The 18,773-nt window shown below is 36.9% G+C and overlaps 1 protein-coding gene across 17 annotated transcripts in view; it reads left to right on the forward strand.

The window, feature by feature from the left end:
* Positions 1–18,773, forward strand: part of lrrfip2 (leucine rich repeat (in FLII) interacting protein 2) — a 98,663-nt gene that overhangs the window by 69,970 nt on the left and 9,920 nt on the right. For 9 of the 17 annotated variants that reach the window (XM_053620671.1, XM_053620670.1, XM_053620668.1 and 6 more), the window contains 4 exons: positions 573–743; positions 960–1,052; positions 1,261–1,353; positions 15,330–15,431. In XM_053620671.1, the coding sequence (XP_053476646.1) occupies positions 573–743; positions 960–1,052; positions 1,261–1,353; positions 15,330–15,431 (459 nt within the window). Of the gene's footprint in view, positions 1–572; positions 744–959; positions 1,053–1,260; positions 1,354–11,863; positions 13,065–15,329; positions 15,432–18,773 lie in introns of those variants that run through there. The other 8 variants (XM_053620677.1, XM_053620683.1, XM_053620684.1 and 5 more) reach the window with 4 other exon arrangements.

Below are 18,773 nucleotides of genomic sequence, written 5' to 3' on the forward strand. Positions count from 1 at the left end.
AATATAAATCTGGCCTTAAAACATAAGACTCACAGATCATTCAAATCTTTATTTATTTTTTTTCTTTATAGGTTTTACTATTTTGCAACTACCACACCCAGTAGTTGAGAGAAACTAAATAGTGATTTTAAAATATTATGAACAAAGGATAATCCTCATGTCATTCTTGATAATATAATTACTTTTAGAAGTATGTAATATTAGTTAAATACAAGTTGTAACAATTTAGCATGGAACTAAGGGGAAATCAATGAAATATTGTAAATATTTCCACTGTTCATATATTCTAAATATCTTTTTATATATATAATGTGTGTGTGTGTGTATACACTGTACTGTAACTATGTACCTCTTAAAACAAAGATTAATTCGTTAAAATAATACCTTTTTGAAAAGCTATAATGAAAGGCAAATTCCATGAAAAATAAGGTTATAAATGAACATTCACTTCCATGCACTTTTAAACTATTTGTTAGAATTATTCCATCATTATATTATTATATTATTCCAGCACCTAGCAATTGTAGTGATATATTAGTTCTATTTTTAAGGAAATTTTGTATTCTCTGTAGGAATCTCTGTCTGAAGTGGAAGAGAAGTATAAGAAGGCCATGGTGTCTAACGCACAACTTGACAATGACAAGTCAAACCTCATCTACCAGGTGGACACACTCAAGGACGTAATTGAGGAATTGGAAGAGCAAATGTCAGAGCTGATCAGGGAAACGGAGGACAAGTCAAAGGTATATATTTACCTGACCAAACCTTTGAATGTAGTTACATTGGTTTCCACTGCGTGTTAGCTGGAGCGCTAGGAGGTGTTATGAAATCATGCTATGAAATAATGTTATGACCCAGGGTTTTCTCTGATGTAACAAAATAAATTAATTGTTTTGTTAGAAATTGTTATAAAGAAATTTGAATTTACTTCACATATTTAAACAAATCATGATCCTCAGGAATTAGAGAGGCAAAAGCATACATGTTCAGTCCTGCTGCATAAACAAGAGGAGCTAAAAGAGGGAATCCGTCAGCGAGATGAACTTATTGAGGTAAGGTTTCTTCTTGATTCACATTAAACTCACACTAGTAGAATACATTTAATCACAGATGGTTTAAATGTTGTTGGTTGCAAAACCACGAGTAACAGAGCTAAGGTCCACATGCAGGCCGTTTCTCTCTTGTGTCTTCTGTCTTGCTTCTGTTCACTGCTTCTCCCCTTCTATTTCATGGCTCTCCATTTGAACACTACTTTTCTAGGCAAACCAGAACATTCAGTTCAAGTTAGATACACTCACAAGGGAGGTGTTTGACCTACAGGAAACTGTTAACTGGAAGGACAAAAAGATTGCGGTATGAAGATTTGAGCAACATTAGGACTTTCTATAAGCATGTTTTAACGGCCCTTCAGTAATTGGTTGCTTGTTTGTGTGTATATATTTGTGTGTGTGTGTGTGTGTACACTCTCCGCACCCTTTAACAGGACCACCTGTACACCTGCTCATTTGTGCAGTTATCCAAACAGCCAATCAGGTGGCAGCAGCACAATGCATAAAATCATCAGGTCAAGAGCATTCAGATAAACATCAGAATGGGGAAAAATGTGATCATTGTGACTTTAAACGTGGTTGTTGGTACCAGGATGGCTGGTTTGAGTATTTCAGAAACTACCGATCTCCTGGGATTTTCACACAACAGTTTGTAGAGTCAGTCCCTCCAGGATTTTGCGATAGCAGAAATGAATGCAAAATTAAGGAAACTGCGCAAAATTCGCAGGAGCTTGCAATTTTTCAAAATTGCTGCAGAGTTTCCTCAGATTTTGGCCAAGACATGTCACGTGACCTCATCACAATGCGGTATGTGATCATCACAATACGAATTCAGCCAAAGCCTCCTTTGATTCATGTGCCTTTAACATGAGTACAGCTAAAAGGTCTGATTTACCAGCATACATCACTGTAAAAGACCGGGGCAAAACTATTTCATGCCATTCAATAGTTTTCCGCAAAAAAAAAAAAAAACACAAAATACTCGAGCATTTTTGGCCGCAACAATCACAAAAATAAACTTTGAATTTATACAGAATGGTGCAAAAAACATCCTGTGAGCAGAGGGTCTGCAGGCTGAAACACCTTGTTGATGAGAGAGATCAGAGGAGAATGACCAGATTGGTCTGAGCTGACAGGAAGTCTTTAGTAACTCAAATAAGCAGTTTTTATAACTTTGGTGAGCAGAAAAGCACCTTAGAACGCACAACACATCAAACCTAGAGGTGGATGGGCTACGGCAGCAGAAGGCCACATCAGATTCCACTCCTGTCAGCCAAGAACAAGAATCTGAGGCTATCATGGGCACAAACTCACTGAAACCGGGCAGTTGAAGACTGGAAAAATACCAGGTGATGTTTCTAATCTTCAGCTAATCAGTTTCAATGAGCTTGTGCCTGTGATAGCCTCAGATTCCTGTTCTTGGCTGACAGGAGTTGAACCTATAAGTAGTCTTCTGCTGTTGTAGCCCATCTATTTCAAGGTTAGATGTTTCGTGCATGCTGAGATGCTTTTCTGCTCAACGCAGTTGTAAACATTTGAGTTACTATATCCTTCTGGTCAGTTCAACCCACTCTGGCCATTTTCCTCTGACCTCTTTTATCAACAAGACATTTCCACCTGCATAACTGTTTCTCACTCAATGTTTTTTATTTTGACACCATTCTGTGTAAACTCTAGAGACTGTTGTGTGTAAAAAAAAAAAAAAAAAAAAAAAAAAAAAAATTCCCAGTAGATAAGCAGTCTCTGAAATACTCAAACCAGCCCATCTGGTACCAACATCCATGCCATGATCAAAGTCACAGATATCACTTTTTCTTCCTTCTGATATTTGATGTGAACATTACCTGATCATAATAAATATTTTTAAACAAACCTTAAGTATATACTGCTTTACAAAGACTACAAAAAAAATCTATGTTTTTTGTAAAACCAAATGGTTCACAAACAAAATTATTCATGGGATTATATCACATCAAGAGTATTTTTAACATTATATTGACTGAGTGATACAGTTTTCTAATGAGCAAACACACAGCACAAAATATACAGTCAGAATTTTAACCTAATGTTAAACCACCTAAAAAACGTCAGTGTGTTGTAGTCTCTCTAGCAGGCAATTTGAGTTCTGCAATGATGTTTATTACCTGAAAATCTACTGGAAATTGAATATGAACAAATATAAAAGAACAATTTGCATCTGACCTAATTTTATATAGAAAATGTAGGGAAATAAAAGTCTCTTATTTGCAAGGTACATCAAGGACATAAATAAATTGAAATGTTTATGGTGATGCCTAGGTAAACAGCGAATATATTATGCAGTATTTATTATGAGGGAGAAAATTTACAAAAAACAGGCTAAAAAGAGGATAAAGCATATCAGTTGATTTAAACATATCTGTGGTGGCCTCGGGAAACGCTTCTCAAGTCACATTCTGACTATATAAAATTTTCTACTTTGTTTACCTTCTAAAGAAAAATATCTATTTAAACACCGAGACACAGCTGATTCCTGAGTAATATGTTTATTCTCGTCATGCCCGGGGGAAAAAGCTCCAACATGATTGGATTACAATTAATAATTGGTTACAATTAGGCAAAGAACTTCATGCCTATTGGTCAAATATAAAGATCAAATTAACATCAATTATCAAAAATGGCTATGTAAATATTAAGAAAGGAAGTACATACAGTCATGTGAAAAAAATAAATACACCCCATGGAAGTAGTTGTTTTTTTATTTTTATTATTGTTTTTTTATATATACATATTTGGACAAGCGAATATTTTATCCTCTTTGAAACAGTGCTTATTAATAAAGTTGATACACTCTATCAAATGACACACAAGCACACCCTTACATTTATCACACCTTCAAATCTATGAAATTAGAATCAGGTGTTCAAGATTGGGTGTCCGTGATTAGAACCTGCTTGGGGAGTGCACGTGGAACCTGTCTTAATTAAACCTCTCACATCTAGTGTCTGGTGTTCCCTTTGCTATTGAGGTGTGTGGTGTCATCATGCCAAGATGTAAAGAGTTTTATAAGGCCTTCAGAAAAAAGGTTGTGGATGCCTACGAGTCTGGCAAGGGATTTAAAAAGATCTCCAAAATAATTAAAATACATCATTTGACTATAAGGAAAATCATCTACAAATGGCACAGAGTTTGTCCAGGACTGGCCATCACAGCAAATTGAGCCCAAGAGCAAACAGCCTGATGCTCAAAGTAGTCTCCAAGAACCACAAAATTGAATCGCAGTATCTGCTAGTAAGCCGTACAACTGTTGGTGCCAAAGTGCATGCATCTACAAACAGCAAGAGATTGCACAAATTTGACCTGCATGGGAGGCGTGCCAGGAAAAAGCCTTTGCAAGACTACAGTTTGCCAATGAGCATAGGCAAAGACCAGACCTTTTGGAATGATTGGTTCTGGACAGATGAATCAAACATAGAGTTTTTTAGCCACAGTAAGAGCAGACATGTTTGGCGCAGGCCAAAGACAGATTTTCAGGAGAAGTACCTTCATACTAACTGTGAAGCACGGTGGTGGAAATGTTATAGTTTGGGGTTGCTTTGTTACCTCAGGGACTGGACGTCTTGCTTTCTTTGATTCAACTATGAATTCTGCATTATATCAAAGAGTGTGTGAAGATAAAGTGAGGCCATCTGTCCAAACGTTGAACTGAAAATGGACCTTTCAGCAAGATAATGATGCACACTAGCAAATCCACCAAGGAATGGCTCAAAAAGAAGAAATGGAGGGTTATGGAATGGCCTGGTCATAGCTCGGATTTGAATCCCATTCATATGTTGTGGGGGTTATTTTAAACGGGCAGTACATGCAAGAAAACTGTCAAACATCTTGCAACAGAAAGAATATTGCATGGAAGAGTGGTCAAAAATTCCAGCAAGCCTGGTGGACAATTATGCAAAACGTCTGCAATAAGTTATTTTTGCTAAAGGGGGCAATACTGGCTTCTGAGGCCAAGGGTGTACTTACTTTTTCCACAGAAGAATATCACAACTATTGATATTTCTGTTGAATGAATGATTGAAAAAACTAATTTTCCTTGTGGTTTTATTCAAGTATATCAACTTAAATAGGCACTGTTTCAAAGATGATCAAATGTTTGCTTGTCCAAATCTGTTTAAAAAAGCCAACAATTTCCATGGGGTGTACTTATTTTTGCACATGACTGTATATAGTAAAAATCTAACATAACACCAAGATCATAAGAATTACTTCATGTTAAATCGGTCCAGATCGAGTAGGATAGAGCAGTGGTTTTCAAAGTGGGGGCCGCCAGAGGGTGCCCGGGGGGCCTCAATGTCACGTATCAAGAAACTCTGGACTCCACTTCCCATCAGCCACTGCACTGCTCTAGTTGTCACATGACCACCTGCACCTGATTCATGTTTTGGTTAATGAGCACTCGTGTGTATATATAGTCCTGGTCTGCACTATGTGCTTGTCTTTCGTTGTCTTAGACCGCTGTGTTCCATGTTTCTTGATCTTGTTAGTTTATGTTTAGTTTTGCCACAGTATTATGTTAAGTTGTCTTAGACTCATGTTGTTTATGTCTCAGTGTTTTGTTTCATGCCAAAGTGTTTTGTCAAGTTGTCTTAGTGTCTTTGTTTCTTAGTACGTTGCTTCAATAAAAGTCATTATCTGCACCTGCTTCTGGCTCAACCACGACTCGTGACACTCAACAATTTGGCGTGAAGAATAAATTCTCACTCTCAGACAACCACACACACACGCAATCAATTCCTAATGTAATGTAAAGATGTAAGATGTAATTATTAATAAAAAAGAGGGATATATTCAGAAATCTGTATTTTTAATGTGTTTTAAAGACATCTTGCGAAATGGGGGCCTCGGTCAAATGTTAATGCCATTTGGGGGGCCTTGCCCTGGAAAAGTTTGGGAACCCCTGGGATAAAGTATGCCTTAAATCAGGCCTTCAAGGACATGTTCCTACAGCCTAACTCACACACACACAAAAGCCTAAATAATAAGAAGCAGAACTTTTTCCACCCTCAGTGTGAAATATCAACATCTAAATATTAAGTGATAAAGAATCAGAAACATTTTAGGGAAAAATAAAAAAGTTACAATCACCTGGTTGCATAAGTGTGCACACTTTCTTTTTTATTTATTTTTTTTTTATAATTTGGAATGTGGCTGTGTATTGTGGCTGTGTATTGTGGCTGTGGCAGTATCTCACTTGTCAAAAGATATTAATCAAGAGAGGTGTTTTAAAAAAAAAAATAAATAAAAAAGGATTTCCAAAATATTACCTGTACCATGGAACAGCATGAAAACCATCAACAACAAGTGGAGAAATTGGGCACCACATTATTAAGAACAGGACATCCCTCCAAAGTTTACAAAAAGAGAGAAACTTATCAGGGAGGCTGCCAAGAGACCTATGGCAACATTAAAGGAGCTACAGGAATATCTGACAACTTCTGATTACTTGTCAGATATTCCTATTTTTCTTCAGCCAGAACTGTAGGTGTTATCAAGTGTCTGCTAGGAATTTCACCTTTCACTACAACAGTGACCCAAAGTAAACATCCAAACCAAAAAAGGAATGGCTTAACCAAAAGATCAATGTTTTTCAATGGCCTAGCCAGAGCCCAGACCTGAATCCAACTAAAAATCTGTGGGGTGACCTGATGTGGGTTGTTCACAGGAGATTCCCTTACAATTTGATGGCCCTAGAATGTTTTTGCAAGAAAGAATGGGAAAATATAGCTAAGTCAAGATGTGCCATGTTGATGGACTGTTACCCAAAAAGACTCAGTGGTGTAATAAAATCAAAAGGAGCTTCAGCAAAGTATTAGTTTAGGGGTTTGCACACTTATGATACTAAGTTATTGTAAGTTTTTTAGCTTATTTTTATTTTTCCCTCAAAAATTGATGATTATTTTTATCTCCGTGAAGTTTGCACCCCATGGAATTAATTAATAACCAAAACTATGCTGTTCGTTTATGCTACATTTGTGCTGGTTTGGTGTATGAGCTATTAAACATATATATATATATTTTTTGGCTGTCGCTCAAATTGCTCCAAATTGGCGCTGTTCATTTGTGCTCGTTTTGTGACAGTTTGTGCCATTAAAACAAACACTATACCTACACTTCTCAAAAAAATTAAGGGAACAATTAATCATTACAGTATATCAAAAAGTCAGTTAAACTTCAGGAAGATCAATCTGTCCAGTTAGGAAGCATAAGTGATTGTGAATCAGTTTCACCTGTTTTGCTGCAAATGAAAGTAACAACAGGTGCACTGGAGAGCCAACAGCAATACAACCACCACAAAGGGAATGGTTTTGCAGGTGGTGGCCACAGACAATTGTTCTCTCCTAGAGATGCACCGGTACTAAATTTCTCAGCCAATACCGATAACCGATTATTCAGAGTGATATCGGCCGATACCGATAGTTCTGCCTTTTATGCCTTCTTTTAAATTAATAATAATTAATTCCACAATTCTGAAGGAAATGCAAATAAAAGCTTTATTCAGTCCATTTTATCAAGTTGTTTCACAGAAACTGGTCTCATAAACAGAAAACTTTACTCAGATTAACATTAACACATTAACTAAATTCTGAAGATTAAAGTAAGATTTTTTTTAACTTATTGGATGTTATTAATTCATATTAACATTGACTGAATTCTAAAAAAAACCTCCTTTTAGGCTCACATTCGCTCACCACAAACAAAAGCATTTATACTTCTCCACTGAATATCAAACTGGTAATATATAATAACTTTATTAAAAAATTTTTTATATATATATATTAACATTAGCTGAAAGATCACACATTCATGACAAACAGTGTTACCAGAGGTCATAAATTTACACGACTTGACTGTCAGCTAGTGGGGACAAGGGATGTCAAAGCATAGACAAAAGCTTATGTATTTAGCAACAGGTCTGTGTAAGTATCCTCGTTGGCGAACCATTTTCCAAAAACTTGTTTATAGTTGAAACAAAACGCACGATTCTTTTAAAACACCATCTTTTAAAAAGGTGGGTTTTTTTTAACCACTTAAAGTACCTTGTTTGGAAAGTAGGCTATGTAATAAATATTTTTCATTTTCTTCAGACATATTGATGCTTCAGTCTCCACGATGAATAACACCGATGGTTTTGGTCTTTATTTCAGAAAAGAGAACAACGTCCTCATACAGCCTTGAAAGAATGTAGAAATGTTTTACACATCAGTGTTTTTCTCAACAACATAGGCAATACATTTTCTGTTCATTTCTTGACAGAAGGATTACACAAATCATACACATAGGTAGCTACACACACATAAAATGTCCACAATTCTAATACATCTACCACATTCAGACACCAGGTCTAGTATTTTCTGATAGATTAGTTACGCAAACTGATAATTACCACAAAAGTCATTTCAGAAACAAAGATTCACTTAAACCTCAAATGTACACATTGGTAGGGGTCGTAAAACACTGAAACGCACGACTCGTCCCTTAATTCATTAACATAAACACATTGTAAGCATTCTGGTCAGCAAACCCCCTGGAAACACATGACTCTCTCTCTCTCTCTCTCTCTCTCTCTCTCTCTCACTCACTCACTCACTCACTCACTCACTCACTCACTCACTCACTCTCTCTCTCTCTCTCTCTCTCACACTCACACTCACACACACACACACACACACACACACACACACACACACACACACACACACACACACACACACTTCAGAAACTGTCACCAGAGCTCATAAATTAGGTGCACATACAGAACGGGCTGGTAGAGTTATAAATTTACGCGATCTACAGAAACTGTCTGCCGGTGAAACACATGTATGGGCGGGGTTTAGAGAGAGAGGTGAATCTGAAACACGTGTGTATGAGCGGGGTTTAGATAGAGAGAGAGGAGAAGCGGTTTTAACATCATTACTGCTTTACCCCAGCGAATGGAAGACATCTCGCGAAAACTTATCTTCTAGTTTAAACAATACGGGCAATTCTTTTAGCCAACACTTTAACATTTTTACCTCATAAGGATCTTTGTTTAGAAGTCATGTAATACGTGCAATTCTTTTAAACAGCACTTTTAAACATTTTTATCTCCTAAGGGTTATGTTTTTTTTTGGAAGACAAGTAATACGAATTATTTTTAAACAGCTCTTTTAATCATTTTTACCTCCTAAAGGGTTATGGTTGAAAGTCACGTAATACGAGCGATTCTTTTGAACAGATTCTTTAAAAAAAAAAAAAAAAAAAAACTTTTACCTCCTAAACTTTTTATTCAAAGTCAAACCGGGGCTCCCAAAAAACGTAATCAACATTTGTTTTCATTTATTTCACAAACAAATATTCTACTCATATGTACACATTCAAACATCATGCTTTTTCTAACAATGTGTTTACACAAACAAAATACCCCTCACACAATAACACAAACGCATGCCCAATATTAACCATTGATACGCTTTTTCAGACGTATTTCGCCCCAAAAAACCAGGCTCATTAACATAAATACCTTTGTTGGGGGCTACTCACCCACACACCCCTCCTTCACAGAACAGACACACAGGGGCCAGATTGACCCACTGATACAGTCGATAGGGTTACCCCCACCCCAGGTCATAAATTAGGTTACCAACAGAAATGTCGGCCAGGGAAGCACAAAGGGTCATAAATCAGCACACATTACTTTGATTGACAGTTTGACAGAAAGTGTATGATATAACTACTGCTGGATATGAAATATATTATTCTACAAATATATTTTTCTGTGATATATATATATATATATATATACTTTTTTGTCAACTCATCTTCATTTAAATCTTTCAACAGTGTACTGGCCCTTTAATTCAGCTCGAGCAGCGCAGCAAAAAAATAAAAAATTTGACTCGACACCGAAACTCTCGCTTCACTGCTGCTCACTTCCGGTGTAAAATTTTTAGCAGTGCAGAGCTTACAAACTGCAGTTTTGCAATCATTCCACACAAGAGACATCTTTACACACAGCACGAAATCGATGTGTTTTCCCACACTTTTTTGATTGACAGGATATAATCGGCCCTGATCATCAGATGTTTTTAAACTATCGGCCGATGGCCCATAGCGTGAAAAATAGCCTTTATCTACATCGGTGCATCTCTACTCTCTCCTTATCCTTGCTGACTGATTTGTCTTTAGTTTTGTGTTTTGTTAGGGTCCTTGTCACTACTTGTAGCATGAGCATGATACATTTTTCAACTTCTGATTAACTTCTCCACTTCAAAAAACAGGTTCACTTCTTCCACCGCTATCATCTGCAAATTTAACAAAGAAATCTAAAAGATCAATCAGAATTAGATGATCAATTAAATAAATAAATAAACTTTACTATAGATGCCTTTAATATCATGAAGTTTGCGCACGGCCAGGTCTAGTGCTCTGATGTTACACGCAACAGCAAAGAAAAATCTAAATCATCTTAAAAATATAAATTAACATGAAAAGCAAAACATGAATTGGTTATTAAGACTTGTTTTGTGTATTTCATCATAAATCTTCCCAACTGCAGTTTGGTTCTCAGATAATTTATTAATTTTTAAAGATGTTTATATATTTATACTGAAATGCAAGACAAATACACTGATTATAGCTCAAGTGCAACATTGCTTTTTGAAGTGATTTTTTTTATATTTACTTGAGCTGATAGTTTAAATTTATACAAAACAGGTTGAGATTATTTGACAAAAACAGAGCTCCCTCATTCTCTTCCTCTTCACACAGTGACTGCTCTCACGGTCAGCCACAGGCAGGCTGGGCTTCTTTTTGGTTAGAAACCACTACCTCTGGCAAACTCTGTAGTTAAAACAAAAATCTTAATTTTAAAAATGAGCTTCATTGAATAATGTTAGCGCTTTGATGTGCTCCATTCAAATCATAGCTCCGTGTTGAAGTCTCTGTGCATTTCCAAGCTTCCACTTATACAGGACGCAGCATTAGTTTTATTTACAATAATTAATGACTGTGGCTCTGTGGCATGACCAAACGTTATAGGTTTTGTGTGTCAGCCGCTATATTTTACTTTCCTGAACTGTGCAACTGTGAGCTAATGTGTAAAACCTAACTAATTAGCCAGCTAGCTAGCTACTCTCTAACGTGGCTTAGCCTATGTAGCTAGATGTACTAGTTGTAGCTAACTAGCTTCTTAATGTTAGTCAAAGAGAAGATAAGTGACAGTAACAATAACTAACTTTTAAGTTAATTTAAAAACATTAAAGTGTTGAATAGGTACTTACCATTGAAGCTTAAGTGGACAAGGACAATAAAAACTCAGTCTATACACCTGCCATTATGAGATGCAGTAGAAAGAAACGGTTATGCGAGTTGAATTTCAAACAAACCAACTGAGTTCTCTGACATAGCTCAGAAATGATTGACAGGACAGGGGCACTTCAGGGGCCACTTCAGGTGCCCTGGATCTGCCAGCGCTTGAAGGAAATGTCAATTCTCTAAATTGACCTAAAAATATCCATTAGAGGATGTTCTGTATAGGTTCTCTTTAGGTTGTTACAAAAAAAAAACCTCTCTGCAACATTCTGGGAAGGTTAGTTTTTGCTTACAAAAAAAAAAGAACCTACATAGAAAATAACCAAACTGGAACCATATGCTAATGTTAGGAGAACGTTCTGTGTTTCCTGGCTAAGTAACTGATGTGCTGCTTTAAATAGAAATGTATTCTAAATAGTTACTTTAGTTATCACTCACGCAATATAAAACACACGTGCTTTTCTCTCTGTGTGTGTGTGAGACAGAGAGATGGAGAGAAAGTGGGTGAGGGGTACGTCTGCCGGCCCAATTTATGACTTGGCCCACTGGGAATTCTCCCCGATGAGCCACCCCGATGAGCCACTCCGGCTGTGGATCATAGTTACAAGGTTTCTTTTAATGGCACAAATCGAGCACAAACGAATGGCACCAGTTTTGTGCAAAACACTCAAACATTCTTGTTATATCTAAGGGGGAAAAATAGTTACAGTGTTTGTTTTAACGGCATAAATCATCACATTCTGAGCAATTTGGAACAATTTGAGCAGCACGGGGTGGAGAGTGATGTCACACAGCCAGAAAAATGTTTAATATCTCAAACACCAAACCAGTACACATGTTCATTTATTTGTATACTTTGTATTTGCCCATTAAAGGTGGCAAAAGATGTGACATGATTTGTCTTGGTGTCATTTTTTTTACTTCACAAAATCCTGCCATGTGTGTAGAATTTTAATATCAATTGTAATTGTGTGACTACAGAATATAATTCAGGATTAACGATCAAATAATTAACTAATATATAAATTATTAACAGATTAAGGAAGGTATTAAATTAAATCATCCACCATGATTAGTTCTGAAAATTGTAGGTTTTCCTGAACTGAAATATATTCCTCTTTTGCACATATCTCAATCAAGTAATGTTTTAAGATAAAAAATAACAACTGGTTTCCCCAAAAGTGAAAAAAGAGAAAATCACATTTAAAGATTCCATTTCCCACCACAGTGTAGGAGGATCATAGACATTTTGACAGACAGTATGTGATTAATTAAATTGATTTGTCTTCTTGCACTTTGACCCATACAGTCATGGGAAAGATAAAGTACACCCTCCTTCAATTCTTTGGTTTTTATTTAGCCGGTCTAAATAGTTGTGTGGTCATCAGCAACTTCTATAAATAAAACAAGCCCAGGTGTCATCAAAAAAACAACAGATTTCAATCTGTAGTCATTTCCCCCAAAAAATTTTTACAAGCAGTAACCAGGTGGGAAAAATAATTTCACCCTTCGTAGTTCCACAATAATTGAGAGTAATTAGCAGAGAGGTGTTACCAAAGAAATGCACTTTTAGTTTCTCAGAAGTATAATTAGTTACTCAAGAAGTGTGACTACCTCGCTAAAGGTAAACCTTTGGCAGTTTGTTGTTCTGGAGCTGTCAGGTGTGCCCTCTGGGTTATAAGGCCATCTCCAAACAATTTGAAATTCGCCATTTTACAATGAGAAGGACTTTTTTTTAACAAATGGAGAGTGTGGAGGTGGGCATTGTCAAGCGCCAGTTTTTGAATGGAGGGTGGGAAAAGTGTGTGGTAAGGACCTATACCTGTGCAGGATTTTTCTAACAAGTGTTGTTTCAGTGAGCAGCAGCAAGGATAAAAGGGGGAGAGAGAGCTGAGCAGCACAGAGCCATTTGTTTGTGTGCACATATATGTGCATTGTGAAACAAAATTGCTGAAAAGTGAAGAACAATAAAGAGCTCTTTTTGAGTTGTCCCAAGCCTGCCTCCCATCTCCTCACTTCAAAGTATCACACTGGTGCTGAAACCTGGGAAATTGGGGAAGATCCATCAACCAACTTGGAGTCCTCGCTACTTGCTGAGTTCGTCAAGACCTTCACCGGCATCCACCAGGCACAACAATGAGATTCTTGACCGATCAAGGCACCATGTTTGTCATGCACCCTGCGTGAAGTATACTAACCCTTGGAGATCAAATTGATTAATTCCAGTGTTTTTACCATCCTCAGATGGATGGCCTGGTTGAGCAGTTTAATCAAACCCTTAAAAATGATTCAAAAGTTCATACACGAGGACACCTTGGAATTGTGGCTCAAATTATTTAGTAATTATTCAGCTGTCACCAGCCCATTGACCGACCTCACTAAAAAGGGAGCACCAGATCCATTCCTGTGGACAGAGCCGTGTGAACAGGCTTTTATTCAGAAAAAGCTGCACTCTGTGGCCGATCATGCTTGCATTCTCCTGACTTCTCTCTCCCCTTTGTTTTGCAGAATGATGCATCGTACAGAGGGGGAAGAGCACCCTGTGCTGTACACTGTAAATTAGCTAGAAGCTCTCAGTGCGAGTACAGCATAATTGAGAAAGTGTCTGCCCATCAACTGGGTGGTCCTCACCCTCTGATACTGTTTGTTGGGACAAGCTTTTACCATCTGTTTGGGCCACACCATGCTCCAGTGGCTCCTCCGCATTAAGGATGCCAACACGCAGATCATTTGTTGGTATCTGGCACTTCAGCAGTTTAAGTTTGAGGTGGTCCACAGGCTGGGGTCACAGATGGCTGTGGCAGATTTCCTCTCTGGGCATCGGGGGCAGTCGGCGGCAGGCCGGCCTGAGTCAAGCATTGGGGGTATGTGGAGGCGAGGGTGTGGTCAAGCTCTGGTTTGTGAATGGTTGTTGTTACCTGATGTTATTTGGTTGTGTATAGACATTGGTGAGGACCACACAATTGTTATTTAGGCCTTGATAAATAAAAACATACAATTGAAAGAGAGTGTACGTTCTGTTTCCCATGACAGTAGCTATCCAACAACTTGATCAAAGTGTTACATTCACTGTGTTAGGAAATCACACTTCTCGTTAGTATGCAATCAGCAGAAAAATACATTTTTGGCCGGATTTTTTAGACTGCTTGCCGGAATTCAGCCACAATGAATCCGATGGGTCTTCTCAGAACATCACAGATACAGGTGCATCTCAAAAAAATAGAATATCGTGGAACAGTTAGTTTTATTCCATAATTGAATTCAAAAAGTGGAACTTTCATATATTCTAGATTCATTACACATAAAGTGAAAAATTTCAAACCTTTTTTTTGTTTGTTTTAATCTGGATGATTATGGCTTACAGCTCATGGAAATCCAGTATCTCAAAATATTAGAATAAAGAATTTATAATCCAGAAATGTCAGCCTTTTGGATTTTTGATTTCCATGAGCTTTAAGCCATAATCAAGATTAAAACAAAAAAAGGCTTGAAATATGTCACTATTTATGTGTAATGAATCTATGATAGTTCCCCTTTTTTTAATTAAATTATGAACTTTTCAACGATATTAAATTTGTTTGAGATGCACCTGTATATGAATAAAGGTGAACAGACTGGATTAAACACACACACACACACACACACACACACACACATACATATATATATATATATATATATATATATATATATATATATATATATATATATATATATATATATATATATATATATATATCTTTTTAACCTCAGATTTCTATCACTCTGCTTATAGCTGTAATGATATCTGAATAAGGCTGTCATCATCTTGTTCATGCCACTTTTCTATGCTTGCTGCTATATAAACTTTGCATGTTGACCATTATGTCTTATGTGCATCAATGTGGCCTGTCCTCCTCCACTTTTTTCTCCTCATGGCTCTTTTCTCTTTCCTGCCCTGCTGTTGGCCAGGCCTTAGAGAGGCAGAAAGAGTACTTTGATTGCATTAGGAATGAGAGGGATGAGCTCAAAGATGAGCTGGCTGACCTCAAGGGAAAATCCAAAACAGTAGAGGTATGTCGGTGTGGAAGACCAAGAAATGTAGCAAAGGACAAAATATTTCTTAATGATGGAGTTTGTACATTATAAATGTTCCCTTTTGAATTATAGTTGATGTGTAAGTATAGTTTCATTTTAAATGGATTGAATTGATTTTTTTTTGCCATTAATTTGCACATAATAACCCATAATAACAAAGCGAACACAAGTTTTTAGAAATATTTGCAAATGAATTAAAATTCAAAAGCTCATTTAGATTTTTCTGTCCCTCCTTTATCATTTACACTTGTAATTTATTTTTATTTTAACTCAGCAAGGCTCTGGTAGGTTGTGTACTGTATAGTTGAGACTTCATTAATCCTTCCCTCAATTCTGATCAGTCCTCCTGTCCCTGCCTCTGAGAAGCACCTCCTTACCATGATACTGGCACCCCCAGCTTTTTTCTCATCAGACCAGAGAATATTTTTCCTCATGAGTTTTCAGGACTGGTTTCTGTCTAGCCACTCTACCACAGCCTGAATGATGGAGTATTTCTGAGGTGCTGTCCTTCCAGCAGGTTCTCCCATCTCTGCAAGGGACTTCTGAAGCTCTGTTAGAGTGTCCATTGGGTTTTGGTTACTCCCTGACCCAGGCCCTTCTAGTCTGGTTACTAAATTTGGTCAAATGTTTCCTGGTTTGGCCAAACGTTTCCTGGTTTGGCCAGACATTGCTTCGTCCTAAGAAGAGTCCTGATGGTTCCAAAGTTACTCTCTTTCACTATGATGGCGCCCACTGTGTTCCTGGGAACAGGCTTTAGAAATGAATTTATACCTTTGCCCAGATTTATGTCTCAGCACAATTTTATCACAGATGTCTATGGAGAGTTCCTTGCTTTCTTTTGAGCTCCGAGTTGCATAATGAATTGTGGGACAGGCTTGTGCATTTATAAATCATATCCAATCAAAGCCATAGATGGACTCCAGTCAAGTTCTAGAGATATCTCAAAATAATCAAAGCAAGCAGGATGCCCCTGAGCTCAGTTTGGAGTGCCTTTAGCCGATGGTCTATCTATCTATCTATCTATCTATCTATCTATCTATCTCTCTCACTCTCTCTCTCTCTCTCTCTCTCTCTCTCTCTCATATATATATATATATATATATATATATATATATATATATATATATATATATATATATATACATACACACACACACACATATATATATATATATATATATATATATATATATATATATATATATATATATATATATATACACATATATATATATATGTATATGTATGTATATGTGTGTGTGTATGTATGTCTGTGTATATTTAGAGAGAGAACGAGAGACATTTTATTTTTTTGATTTAATAAAGTTTGCAAAAATTTCTAAAAACATGTTTTCACTTGCCATTATGCATTTATTATTATTATCATTATTATTATTTTCTAATGCCATTCCAGATGTTTTGTGGCATTAATCCTTCATTAGACACACAAGGCTACACTGGCGAAACAAAAATACTTCCCTCTAGAAGAGTAGTCGCATCCCAAACTAAATTATAAAAAGTTCAGGTTTCATTTTCAGATATGTTAAAAATTCATGAATGTGTTCTACAATTTTTTTATTTATTTTTTTTAAACAGATTTCTCTGTCCTTAGGCTTTCATCAGTGCCATGAAGTATTTGCCCCCTCGTGATTTCATGTGTTTTTGCATTTTTTTTAAAAACGATATGGTTTCAGATCTTTATACAAAATGTAATCTAAAACAAGGAAAACATAAGAAAAAACATAATGCAACACCTTTACCACCCATGTGAAAAGCCATTGCCCCCTAAACTTAATAACTGGTTATACTCCTTTAGCAACAACAACTGAAACATCTTTCAGTCTTTCTCATTGCTGTGAACTCTGTGAACTCTTCTTTGTTGTGAAGTATTCTTTGCAGAGTTGCTTTAATTCATCCACATTGGAGGGCATGTGAGCATAAACTGGCCTACCACATGAAAGCATGGGCATTCAAGCATGAAAGGTCCTACCGCAGCACCTCAGTGGTGTTTAAGTGAGGACTAGGCCACTTCAAAACCTTCTTTTGAGCTATTCAAAGATGGAATTGGTCTTGGTCTTTGGATCAATGTCTTGCTGTATAACCAAATTGCACTTGTACTTCAGATCAGGGACTGATGACTGAATATTCTCCTTCAGGATTTTCTGCTAAAGAGCAGAATTCATGGTTCTGTCAATTATGGCAAGTCACCCAGGTTCTGAAGCAGCAAAGCATCACTACACCATCACACTGCCACCACCATATTTGACTGTTGGTATGATGTTCTTATTGTGGAATGCAGTGTTTGCTTTTCTCTAAATGTAATGGAACCCATGTCTTCTAAAAAGTTCCACTGTTGGCTCATCAGTCCACAAAACATAATCGCAAAAGGATTGGGGGATCATCAAGATGTTTCATTAGCAGTGGTTTTCACCTTACAACTCTTCCATGCATGCCATTATTTTTGGTAGGATGGCTACTTCTGGGAAGATTTATCACTGTTCCATTTGTGACCCTTTCCAGAGTGATATATTTGAATAATTATCTTTATCACCTGTTCCAGAATTTCTTTTGATCACAGCATAGCATGCTGCTTTTTGAAACCTTTTAGCCTACTTCACATTACTTGGAAGGTTGTTTATTTGATGTTTAGATTCAACAAGGCTTGCAGTAATCAAGCCTGTTGGTGTCTAGTCTAATTGAACTGGTTGATTATGGTATGCACTTATATAGCGTCTTTTTAACCTTAGCGGTTCCAAAGCACTTTACACTGCAACATGCAAGGTGCTAACTTGCCATCGGGAGCAACTTGGGGTTCTTGTGTCTTGCCCAATGACACTTCAGCATGTGGAGTCATGTGGGCCAGGAATCGAACCACCAACCCTACAATTAGTGGACAACTCACTCTACCACCTGAGCCACAGCCACCCCAATCGAGTAACTAAGCAGCACACAGGGTGACTTGGTGTTGAATAACTTTTTTTCCTTCAATAAATAAAATGATTATTTAAAAAGTGTATTTTGTGTTTACTCAGGTTGTCTTTTTTCTTATATTAAATTTTGTTTGAAGATCTGAAACGATTAAGTGTGACAAATATGCAAAAATAAAGAACTCAGGAAGGGGCACTTCAAAGCACTGTAAGTAAGTTTGAAGTAAATTGGTTTTCTGTTTATTTTTCTGTACAGGGAAATATGTTGAAATCCATGGTAATTGCACATACACTGCAGATGTGTTCGATACCATTATAGAGGTTAGGTTGAAAAAATACCAGAGGATCCATTTAAAGGTTTTCATGTCATTTAGTATGTAGTTTGCAGCTA

Source organism: Ictalurus furcatus, chromosome 3 (genome assembly GCF_023375685.1).
Source record: "Ictalurus furcatus strain D&B chromosome 3, Billie_1.0, whole genome shotgun sequence".
Lineage (NCBI taxonomy): Eukaryota > Metazoa > Chordata > Actinopteri > Siluriformes > Ictaluridae > Ictalurus > Ictalurus furcatus.